This window comes from Manihot esculenta, chromosome 12, assembly GCF_001659605.2.
Source record: "Manihot esculenta cultivar AM560-2 chromosome 12, M.esculenta_v8, whole genome shotgun sequence".
Lineage (NCBI taxonomy): Eukaryota > Viridiplantae > Streptophyta > Magnoliopsida > Malpighiales > Euphorbiaceae > Manihot > Manihot esculenta.
The window spans coordinates 8,431,006-8,444,004 of NC_035172.2; the positions used below are offsets into that span (position 1 = coordinate 8,431,006).

Below are 12,999 nucleotides of genomic sequence, written 5' to 3' on the forward strand. Positions count from 1 at the left end.
GTGATCATTTTACTTTTATACTGTAAAAAGATTGAGATAAATATGGTATTTTCTGATAATCCGGCGATGATGAGGGTGATTGCTTGATAAGGGATCTTGCCAATTAATAGGTCGATAATCCTGCGATTATAGGCGTAACGGGGATATATTGGGCTGTATTTGTTAACGAAAACTTTATGCCGAGACTCAACTTATTTCAACAACCTTAGTCCACTCAACCCCTTTATTTCTAAATTTTTTCTAATAGGCAAAATTTCCATATGGTATGAATTATTTTGAGTAAACGGTAAAAATGCATATACAATATATGAAAAAAATTATCCCACATGATTTGGACTAATTATTGGATACATCGTGAATTTATGTAAGACAAATATATGAAATGATAGGCCAATAAAAAATTAACATGTAAACCTATTTAATTATAAAAATAAAATTATTTGGTATTTTTTTAGTCGACTTCCATATTTATAGAATCCAAAATCACTGAAATATTAGTATTTCAATTTGTTTATCATTCTATATAAAATTTACTACATAAAATCACCGTTGTAATAATATATATATTTTTTGTTTTTGAATGAAATACAACAGTATATAGCGTTTCGTAGGTCAGGAACATAATTAGTACGAGGTGAAGGTTCAATGAACATGACATTTTGCACTGGATAAAAACGTGCATAATTAGTACTAGGTGAAGGTTCAATGAACATGAAATTTTGCACTGTATAAACACGTGCATGAAAGTGAACTCACGTTTATATGAAAGTACAATAATTTGAACAAGGCACTAAACCAAGTGTCTATTTAACCAAGGCTGTATGAAGATTCCTCATATCCTCCAACCATATTTCATAATATTGTCTAAAGAAATGGCCATCAATCTCTCCAACTTGTCCCTTTTCTTCCCCAAGAATCCTCACCATCCTCAGCCAATACTATTTCAGAGTTCTAACGTAGAGCCCATTTGGTCAGTGAAGGCTCAGAAAACTCAATCTCAGAAAACTTATTCCCAAAATCAAAGACAATCTTCCAATTACCAACCTACTGTTTGGAGTCACAGCTTTATACAGTCCTTAAAGAATGAAAATGCAGTGAGTATTATTATCTATTTCTGTATATTAGTCTTATTGTTGCTGATGAACATTTTCTTGCAATTAAGCTTGGAATTTGTACGTTTAATTCAGGACTTGCTGTACAAAGACAAAGCAAGGAAGTTGGAGGAGGAAACAAGAGCAGCAATTTATAATAAAAATGAGGATTTCTTAACCATTCTTGAACTGATTGATGACATCCAACGTTTGGGATTAGCATTCCGCTTTGAGAAGGACATAGAGAGAGTTCTTGATAGATTTGTAGATTCAGAAGGACGTAATTTGTGGACTCAGAAATCTCTTCATGCTACTTCTCTCATGTTCAGGCTCCTTAGACAATATGGTTATGAGGTTTCTCAAGGTATCATTATTGTTTGGGAGAATTATTATTTAGCCCCTATAGTATGGAGAAACTCACTAGTTGATCTCTTAATTTTTAAAAATGCATTAAAACGTTCATGACGCTTTAAAAAGTCTACCAGTTATTGCCTCCATTAGTTTTAACCGTTATGTATTGCAAAAAATTCTAAAATATCCCTTATTCATAGGGACTAATTAGTAAATTTTATAAAAATCTAAGTGACCAACTAATAAATTTTTGAAAATCATAGGGACTAAATAGTAAAATACTCAACGGAAAAATTAACGGAGGGACTAACTAGTAGACTTTTTAAAACGTCAATGATATTTTAATGCATTTTTCAAAATTGAGGGACTAATTAGTGAGTTTTCACATACCATAGGAACTAAATAGTAATTTTTTTTATTGTTTTAATAATATTAGTTAGAGAAATATATTATTTAGTCCTATCTTATGGAAACACTCATTAGTTGGTCATTCAATCTTAAAAATATATTAAAACTTTAATGAGGTTATTAAAAATTTAAACATTCCGTTATTTTATCCGTATCCGTTAATTATTTTATTATTTAGTTTCTATGATATAAAAAAAAATAATTAGTTGATTCTTCAATTTTGTAAAAATATTTACTAACTAATCCTTTCATATTGAGGGTATTTTAAACTTTTTTGTAATATTAAAATTAATGAAGTAACTAATTAATAGACCTTTTAAAATTTATATTTTTATATATTTTTTAAAATTAAAAATTAATAAATTTTTATATACTACAAGGACCAATTAGTAATTTTTTCTATTAATAATAATCTCACAATTCTAGAGGCGACTCTCATGAAGCATGTTAGAGTTTGACTAAAGATTGTTTTACTTGACACATACAGATGAGTTCAAAAATTTCATGGACGATAAGGGTAATCTTCTGGCAATCTACAAGAAGGATGTTAAAGGAATGCTAAGTTTGTATGAAGCTTCATCTTTGGGCTTTGAAGGAGAAGATCTTTTAGATGAGGCGATGGCACAAACTAGAACACATCTCATCAATACTCTTCAGAAAGGAAACCTTTCAGAGTTGGATAATTCTACAATGGAAAGTATTAGTCACGCACTGGAGCTCCCATTGTATAGAAGAATGGTTATGTTGAAAGCACGTTGGTATATTGAAGCATACAATAAGAGGAAGAATGCAAATCATTCCTTGCTTCAACTCGCAAAGATTAATTTCAACATGGTTCAATCTATACTCCAAAGAGATCTTAAAGAAATGTCAAGGTATGTCTAAAAGCTAGCTGTAAAAGTTTGTTTGGTTTGCAATGTAAATTTCTCAAGTAATTTCACTTAATTTTATCTTTGGAATTAGGTGGTGGAACAATTTGGGACTTGCAGGCAAATTAACCTTCAGTAGAGATAGGCTGATGGAATGCTTCTTTTGGACAGTTGGAATGGAGTTTGAACCTCAGTTTAGTTCTTGCCGTAAAGGGCTAACAAAAGTCACATCATTTATAACCATTATTGATGATGTATATGATGTTTATGGCACATTGGATGAATTGGAGTTGTTTACGGATGCTGTTGAAAGGTATTTTCATCTCGTTTATAGTATTTTTTTTAATAAATAGTTTGTTTTAATAAGATAATAATTTTAGTTGCATCTTTATTTCTTGCAACAAAAAAAAAAACTGGTCTAATAATAAAGACAGATATAAATATAGTAATTTTCAATCACTTGCTATTAATTTATAATTACAGTTTAAATATATAATATAATAATTTATGACCGCTGCCTTAAATATATTTTTATAGTATTATATATGGCGTACGAATTAGCATTATCTACATTTTCAATTTAATGAGGCCCATTTTGAGAAATATGTAGCATTTCTTGTATTAATTTAAAATGCTAATTACTACTTATTTCATACCAGATGGGATATCGATGCAGTGAAAGATCTTCCAGAATATATGAAGCTATGTTTCTTAGCTTTATACAATACTGTCAATGAGATGACGTATGATACTCTAGCAAAACATGGAGAATTCGTCCATCCATATCTAAAAAAATCAGTAAGTTTCACCTATTATTATTTTTTATTTTTATTTAGATAAGATTCATTATAAATTCAAGATATAAATATGAGAATTTATATCCACATATATGTATCCCAACAATTCTTGTTTGTTGAATTTTTTTTATAATAAATCAAAAAAAAATTATTAATTTATTTTTTATAATATAGAAAAACTCATTACATAGTGTATTAATTTAAAAAAATATATTAAAATATTTTTAAAATTTTAAAAAATCTGCTAATTATTTCTCTATTAATTTTAATCATTAAATATTTATTATTTAATTTTTATAGTATAAAAAAATTCATCGGTAATTAATTTTTTTATTTTAAAAAATAAATTAAAACATCATCAAAAATTTAAAAAATTTACTATTTATTCCATTCGTATTAAGGCATTTTAGATTTTCTTTAATACTTAATGATTAAAATTACTAAAAGGACTAATAAATAGAGTTTTTAAGATCGAAGTTTTAATTTATTTATCAAAATCAAGACCAATTAATAAATTTTTCTATAATATATAAACTAAATAATAATTTTTTTTCTAAATCAAATTTAGATTAGAATTTCATCTTCTTATAATATAGATAAATATTTTTTTTTTATTCGTTCAATTTAATTTGAATTGAAATTGACAATATAAGTACTTTTTAAATTTCAGTGGGCTGATTTATGCAAAGCATTCTTGCAAGAAGCAAAGTGGAGACACAAAAAATTGACACCATCATTTAATGAATATATTGAAAATGGATGGAGATCCGTATCAGGAACAGTCATACTTATGCATGCCTATCTTTTACTCGACCAAAACATCTTAAAACAAGGACTCGATTCCTTAGTAAACTACCATCATATATTGAAATGGCCATCTGTTGTTTTTCGACTTTGCAATGATTTGGCAACTTTATCGGTACGTGCATTAATCTCATTTTACTGATAATCTAATTTTTTAGATGAATTACTATCAAGTCCTTAAATTTTCAGAAAATTTACTAATTTATTCTATTTGAAAATCACTCAGATTAATACGTCATATATTTTGTAAAATTCAATTCTTTAGTCTTTTTGCTAAAAGAACCGTGAATCAACTTGAATATTTATGTCGTTTAGTCCCTCTAACAAAGGCTAAAATAAGTTGACCAGCAGTTTTTTCACGAAAAGATTAAAGAGTTTAATTATGCAAAATACATGGATGTTTTAGTTAAATGATTTTGAAAAGAGGATGAATTAGTGAATTTCTTAAAATTTCAGGATTTGATAATAATTCTCCCTAATTTTTTTAGAATAAATAATTGATTTTTTATGTTATAATTTTCCAGGGCGAGTTAGATAGAGGTGAAACGATAAATTCAATTTCCTGCTATATGAATGAACATGGAGTTTCAGAGGAGCATGCACGTAAAGAAATAAATAAAATGATAGATAATGCTTGGAAGAAGATGAATCAATATAATCAAACGGAGGTGAATTCTTTCACGAAGCCTTTCATTGAAGCATCTATTAATCTTGCTAGGATTTCTCAATGTGTATACCAGCATGGAGATGGACATGGAGCTCCTGATACCAAATCTAAGAAAAGAGTTGTATCATTAATAATTGAGCCAATTTCAAAAGAAACTTTATCATACGACCGTTGTATGTATAATGATTAGTGGACTTCCATAAGATCCACCATGATTAATTAATAACTATAATATTATACATACAATAGTTTTATGTAATAGTTTTTCAAGTTTCCACGTATGAAAGTTAAAATATTATTTTTATTGTGCTTGGTTTTTGATGGTTCTGAATCAAACTAAAAAACATATTAAATCATACTAGAACTGAATAATATATTGTAGAAATAAAACTGAAGTTATTTAGCTATTTGATTATAATTCTAGTTCTTTATCAAGAATAGTGCCAAAAGCGAATCAGAATTATATTGAAAAAATTAATTTTATATATATTTTAATAATTTTAGTGATATTATAGTTTAATTATATATTTTTAATAATATTTTTTTCTATCTCCTATATTTTGAACATAATCTTATAAATTATATTGAGAAAATTATTAAAAAAAATTACTATTTAGTTTCTATAGTATAAAAAAATTTATTAGTTGGTCTTTCGGTTTGAAAAATACATTAAAATGTTCCTAACGTTTTAAAAAGTCTACTACTTAATCTCTCCTTTAGTTTTAGCTGTTAAGTATTGCAAAAAATTCTAAAATGCCCCTAATACGGAGGAACTAATTAGTAAATTTTTGAAAAATCTAAAAAACCAATTAATAAATTTTTCAAAATTATAGGGACAAAATAGTAAAATACTTAACAGTAAAATTAATTGAGAGACTAACTAGTATATTTTTTAAAATATTAGGGATATTTTAATATATTTTTCAAAACCGAGAGACTAACTAGTAAGTTTTTCCATACCATAAGGACTAAGTAGTAATTTTTTAAATTATTATTTAGTCTCTATATTATAAGAAAACTTATAATTAATCCCTTAATTTTGAAAAATATATTAAAACATTTTTGATATTTTAAAAACTCTACTAATTAATTCATACATTAATTTTAGCCATAAAATATTATATAATAAAAAATTTAAAATGTCCTTAATAGGAGGGATTAATTAATTGAATTTTTACAAAATTAAAGACTAATTAATAGAATCTTTTAAACTACATGAACTAAATAGTAAAATACATAATATCTAAAACTAGCAAATGACTAATGAATAGATTTTTTAAAATATCTTGAATATTTAATATATTTTTTAAAATTAAGAAACTAAATAATGAGTTTCATTTGATAGGTGCGAGGTATCGTCCAGACCATAGTCTTTCTCTTGCTTCTTTTGAAGCCTCGTCCAATGACTCCTCATCCTCGAGCTTAGCCTTCCATTTAAATTGAGTTTGAATCACTTTCGTCCGAGTCCTTGGGGTTTCGATGGAAGCCTCATTCCTTATTCTGGAAGCCATAAACGAGACCTCCTTCCGAATCTTGTATTGCTCGAGAGTTGCCTACAGCTTTTTAATATATTGGAGCATCTGTTCATTATTCAGGTTGTTGAGCTACGCCTTATTGACCATGGATGGAGTGTTCTATCTATTGTCAGGGGTGGAAGAGATGATAGCCCCTTTTTGGCAGCGGACTTAATAACAGCTCATTCGTAGTCGTCCATTTAAAGAATAAAGAAGAAGTGTTTTTTTGAGAAAAGTAATTTAAGAAGACAAATTTAATTTAAATGAACAGAAACAATTCAATGGAGTTTTCGGCAACGGAACTAAGTGATGTGACTGGAAATAGAACTAAGCTACGATTGGTCAATATGCAAAAAAGAAAGAATGAGGTGGTTGGCGTTTAGTCTATGGACAGCCACTCAGACGCTCAAGTCAGTAAATTGCTAAATGAACGAATGTAATAGATTGCTCTGAGTTTAAAATGAGTGTATAAAAATGCGTACCTTAAACTATGTACACATTTGTTTTTATACTATAAAAAGATAGAGTTAGTTACTGAATTTCCTGAAGATCTGATTGGTATCAACTAGTGAATAAGATATCTCATAATTATAGGCATAACGGGATTTATTAGATTATATTGCTAACATTAACTATCCATAAAGACTCGACCGGTTTAGAAGAGGGCGAGTTTTAGTAAAGTACCGAGTATTACGATGTCCTGATCTTTTTTTCCATAGGTGAAACCTCTGCTACCACATATTAACTTGTGGCTCTGTCTCACGGTAACATCTCATAATTTTCTTTTATAATTTATTTTGACCGATTATTATGTCGTATCAATAAGTAATTTTTTTTAAATAATAAAATTATGCATTTAATTATTTTTAATTATAATCATTTTTTTTATAAAATAGAATTTAAATTGAAATAGAAAACCATTCTAATCAATTAAATTAAAAAACGAATATTAATAATTTTTTTATTTTTTCTAACCAATCAAAATAGGGAGATATTTGTAATTGTCAAATTACATCATGTCCATAATTGAAAATAACAATATTTGCTTCCAGCCCACTTTTATTTGCAACTATATATATATATTTTTTTTGCATGTTATTTAACTCCTATGTATATAGTGATTTTATATTTTTTTTATTAATTTTTATATTATTATTATTAATTTTAAATCAATCAAATTTACTTATCCATTATCGTAATAAATTTATAAGCATAATTGATACTTAATTAATTACAATTTATAAGAATATTTATATATAAGAGTGATACAAAAATAAAAATTATTTTATATACAAAAATAATAATAGAGTTATAATAGAATTGATGCAATATTAAAATGAAATTAATCTAATTTAATTTATAAATTAAACAAATTATAATTAATAAATCTTATTATATTTTATAGTTACATTCAAATAAAAATTAATTATATTAAAATATTAAATAATAGTAAATTTATTTTGTTTATCGATGGCAATAAAAGTAATCAATAAAATTTGTGAAATAAAATTTCAATAGTAAAAACTTCTTTTTACAATTAATAGTATAATTTTAATATATATGTTATTAAATTTTTTACGATATAACAAATTTTGAATTTAAATGAAAAATAATCAATTTTACAAAGTTTTTAAATATTAGTAAACTTATTTGTTTTAATATTTTTTAATTAATTCCTAAAATTAATTTAATAAATAAAATTTTTTTCCCTTTCTATGTATATTATAAATAAACTACAAAAATTAAAACAATTAGAAATATTTAAGTGAAATAATTTTTAAATTATCATTTAGTAAGAAAGAATGGATGATTTTATGTACCTCTTATTTTAAAATTTTTTATTTCATTAATATTTTTAATATTCATTGATTAAATTTAACTTTTTATTTTAATTTCTACTTTAAAAATATAAATTTATTATTTTAATAATCTTTTTAATATTTAAACATATTATTTTAATAATTCTTATTTTGAAATTCATTTAGTTATATTTAAATTAATTTAGATCCTTTAGATTTTCTTAATAAATTCCAAAATTAATTTAAATAATAAAATTATAATCTAATTCATATTAGTATTTGAAAATTTTAATCTTAATATATTTTATATATTCCTTAATACTTTCTAACTAAAACTAATTTAAAAAATAAAATTATCATTTATTTTTAAATTAAATTTTAAATAATAAAATTATCAATTACTTAAATAATTAAATTAAATAATATTGTAATAAGCTAAAATTTTAAGTGTATTATGAAAAATTTCATTATTTTTCTTTTTTTTATTTTTATATATAGCATATATTATAATATTTACATTAATTTCAAATATATAATAAAATTATATTATAAAAATATCCATATTTTTTTATTATAATGATCACAATGTATATTTTATAATTTAATTTCATAGTAAAATATTAAAATTATAATATTATAATATCATATATATATATATATAAAATTAAACATACAATTAACTCAATCCATTTTTAATTTATTACATATATAAATAAACCAATTTATGATAAAAAAAATTCATAAAATATAAACTATAGAAAAATAATCTCTTAAAATAGTATTCTTCCTAATCTGATATATAATTCTCTTTTTATTTGAATTATTTTTTATAATAAAAATTACTTTTTTAAGTTTATTATTCAAAGTGTTAATAATTGAGATCTCTTTGTCACTTGGTATAAATTTTTCCATCTAATTCACTTTTCAATCATAAAAATCAAATTTTAGAATAGCGATATTATGTAAAATAGCTGATATTTTGATCATTTACATATTATAAAGATATTTATATAATATGATTTTAAGATAAAGTTATCTATGTAATACCTGGCTAGACTCCGGTATCGGAATTCCTACCGTCCGGTGGAATCTCGTATGTCGGAAGCCTCTACTAGGGTAAAACCATATTTTTATAAAATGTTTTAATGTGTTTTATGTTTTAAGCATGAAAGAAAATGAGTTTTTGCATGAAAATAGCTTTGGAGGAAAACTCAGGTTCGGCCGCCGAACCTCAAGTTCGGCCGCCGAACATGCATGCGTTGCGGGTGTGCTTTAGGCCCCCGAAAGCATAAGTGAGGGAAGTCCAGGTTCGGCCGCCGAACCTCAAGTTCAGCCGCCGAACATGGCATGCATGCGGAGGCACATTCGGCCCCCGAACGTGGTCTGGCCAGCCACTATAAAAGGGTCCCTTAGCCGAAAAGGGCGAGCTTTTTCCCCCATTTTCGGCCAAGGTGAGTCTCCGCCGCCCCTCACCCATCTTTGATGTTCTTCCTCTAAATCTCTCAAGATTTTCACTTGTTTTCACGTTGTTTTGAAGATTTGAGCTTTTGAGCAAAGTTTTGGAGCTTGGAAGTTCAAGAACCCAATTTCTCCCAACTTCGAGTTTAGGTCGTCTCTCTCTCTATCTTCAAGAGGTAAGAGCCGATCTTAAGCTCATTGCATGTTTTAAGTAAGTTTTCAGTAGATCTATGGGTTAGAATGCATGTTTAGGTTATGGTTATGTTTTTGGAGTTTATGGGTATATATGTATGTTCATGAACAATGTGGATGCTTGATGTGTTGTAGATGGGGTTTATGATGGTTTGAGGCCCCTAGGAACATGTATGCTTGTGTTTGTGTGTTGTAGAATAGGTTTGATGCATGTTGGAAAGGTTTGGAGGCGAAATGTGCATTGGGAGCCATGATGGACCCTGGTGCATCTCATTCTTTTATTGCTCCGAGAGCCGTGGGGAGGTTAGGTCTGATGACTTCTGGGTTAGAGTGTCCTCTCTGGGTCAGTGGACCCAAGTGTGATCCATCTGTGGCAGAGTCAGTCTGCCAGTGTAGTCCTGTGTTTGTTGAGGGAAGATGCTTGTCCGCCGACCTAGTGGTTCTAGATTTGACAGATTTTGACGTCATTCTAGGGATGGACTGGTTATCTACCCATGGTGCTACCTTGGACTGCAGGGACAAGGTAGTCAGGTTCAGAGGTCATGATGGGTCTGAGGTTGTCTTCAGAGGAGACAGGAGGGGTACACCTAGAGGTCTGATATCAGCTCTTCAGGCTCGTAGGTTGCTCAGGAGGGGATGTCAGGGGTATTTGGCTCATGTGAGAGAGCTTAGCGGTCAGGTCAGAGAGCTCGCCTCGGTGCCAGTGGTTAGAGAGTTCTTAGATGTGTTCCCAGACGAGCTGCCAGGTTTACCACCTGTTAGGGAGATAGAGTTCGAGATAGAACTGATGCCTAGAACCCGACCGATCTCTATCCCTCCCTACAGGATGGCGCCAGCAGAATTGAAAGAGTTGAAGGAGCAGTTGCAGGAGCTGGTAGACAAGGGCTTCATCCGACCGAGTACCTCACCCTGGGGTGCTCCAGTTTTGTTTGTGAGAAAGAAGGATGGATCCCTTAGGCTTTGTATCGACTACAGGCAGTTGAACAAAGTCACTACCAAGAACAAGTACCATTTGCCAAGGATCGACGATCTATTCGACCAGCTAGCAGGAGCGGGCTGTTTCTCCAAAATAGATCTGAGATCTGGGTACCACCAGCTGAGGATCAGAGATGAGAATGTGCCAAAGACGGCTTTCAGGACCAGATATGGGCATTTTGAGTTCCTTGTAATGCCGTTCGGGTTAACCAACGCCCCTGCAGCATTCATGGATCTCATGAATAGAGTGTTTAGCCAGTACCTGGATCACTTCGTTATTGTCTTCATAGATGATATCCTAGTGTATTCCAGGAATGCAGAGGAGCATGCCCATCATCTGAGGTTGGTTCTGCAGACCTTGAGGGAACATGGCTTGTATGCCAAGTTCTCTAAGTGTGAGTTCTGGCTGAGGAGCATTTCGTTCTTGGGGCATGTAGTGTCAGAGAATGGGATAGAGGTGGACCCCAAGAAGACAGAAACTGTGGCTAACTGGCCTAGACCCACTTCAGTGACGGAGATCAGGAGTTTCTTGGGTTTGGCAGGTTACTACAGGAGGTTCGTTCAGGACTTCTCGAAAATAGCAACTCCTCTGACCAGACTAACCAGGAAGAATCAGAAGTTTCTGTGGACCGACCAATGCGAAGAGAGTTTTGAAGAGCTTAAGAAGAGGTTGACTTCAGCGCCAGTTTTAGCTCTGACATCTAGTGATGAGGACTTTACAGTCTTTTGTGATGCGTCCCGTGTGGGACTGGGTTGTGTACTGATGCAAAGTGAGAGGGTGATTGCTTATGCTTCGAGACAGCTAAAGAAGCATGAGTTGAATTACCCCACACATGACCTTGAGATGGCAGCAGTAATCTTTGCACTCAAGACGTGGAGGCATTACCTCTATGGGGTAAAATGTGAGATCTTCACAGATCATAAAAGCCTGCAGTACATCCTGAGTCAGAGATTTGAACTTGAGACAGAGGAGATGGGTGGAACTGCTGAGTGACTACGATTGCAAGATCCAGTATCATCCGGGTAAGGCGAATGTCGTGGCAGACGCCCTAAGCCGGAAGTCACTAGGCAGTCTATACCACATCACGGCAGAGAGGAGACCAGTGGTGAAGGAGTTTTACAAGCTCATTGAGGAAGGACTTCAGTTGGAGTTGTCTGGTACAGGTGCCTTGGTTGCTCAGATGAAAGTGACACTCGTGTTTCTGGAGCAGGTGGCTCAGAAACAGCATGAGGACCCAGAGTTAGTGAAGATTGCCAAGACTGTTCAGTCAGGCAAGGACATTGAGTTCAGATTCGACAATAAGGGGATCCTCCGCTATGGGAGTCGATTGTGTGTACCAGATGACATAGGGCTAAAAGGAGACATTATGAGAGAGGCTCATAATGCAAGATACAACGTTCACCCCGGAGCCACCAAGATGTATCAAGATCTGAAGAAGGTTTATTGGTGGCCAGCTATGAAGAGAGAAGTGGCACAATTTGTGTCAGCCTGCGAAGTTTGTCAGAGGGTGAAGCTGGAACATCAGAAGCCGGCTGGAATGCTTAACCCGCTACCTATTCCAGAGTGGAAATGGGAGAATATAGCTATGAACTTCGTAGTGGGGTTACCGGCGACGTCCAACAGATTGGACTCCATATGGGTGATTGTGGACAGACTCACCAAATCTGCTCACTTCATCCCTGTCAGGAGTGGCTATTCTGTGGAAAAATTGGCGCAGGTGTATGTTGAAGAGATAGTCAGACTGCATGGGGTTCCTGTTTCTATAGTGTCAGATAGAGGACCCCAGTTCACCTCCAGGTTTTGGCGGAGTCTGCAGGATGCCATAGGTACCAGGTTGGATTTTAGCACTGCCTTCCATCCACAGACAGACGGACAGTCAGAAAGGACCATCCAGACCATAGAAGATATGCTAAGAATGTGTGTGCTGGACTTTGGCGGTTCTTGGAGGCAGCATCTACCTTTGGTGGAGTTTGCCTACAATAACAGCCATCATGCTAGCATCGGGATGGCTCCATATGAAGCTTTATATGGAAGGAAGTGCAGGTCACCTGTTTGCTGGGAAGAAGTTGGAGA

General features: G+C 31.1%; 1 protein-coding gene across 1 annotated transcript; it reads left to right on the forward strand.

The window, feature by feature from the left end:
* The first annotated feature begins 852 nt into the window (after window positions 1-852).
* LOC110627516 (probable terpene synthase 12) lies at window positions 853-5,214 on the forward strand. The gene is made up of 7 exons (XM_021773865.2): window positions 853-1,094; window positions 1,188-1,455; window positions 2,338-2,725; window positions 2,814-3,032; window positions 3,379-3,517; window positions 4,187-4,435; window positions 4,845-5,214. Exons 1-7 carry the CDS (start codon window positions 873-875, stop codon window positions 5,175-5,177), a joined length of 1,818 nt encoding a protein of 605 aa, XP_021629557.2. The 5' UTR covers window positions 853-872; the 3' UTR covers window positions 5,178-5,214.
* Window positions 5,215-12,999: the final 7,785 nt, after the last annotated feature.

Coding starts and splice junctions, on each gene's coding strand:
- LOC110627516 (XM_021773865.2), top strand. CDS start 873: ATGGCCATCAATCTCTCCAACTTGTCCCTTTTCTTCCCCAAGAATCCT. Junction 2,726..2,813: donor GATCTTAAAGAAATGTCAAG/GTATGTCTAAAA, acceptor CTTTGGAATTAG/GTGGTGGAACAATTTGGGAC. Junction 3,033..3,378: donor TTTACGGATGCTGTTGAAAG/GTATTTTCATCT, acceptor ATTTCATACCAG/ATGGGATATCGATGCAGTGA.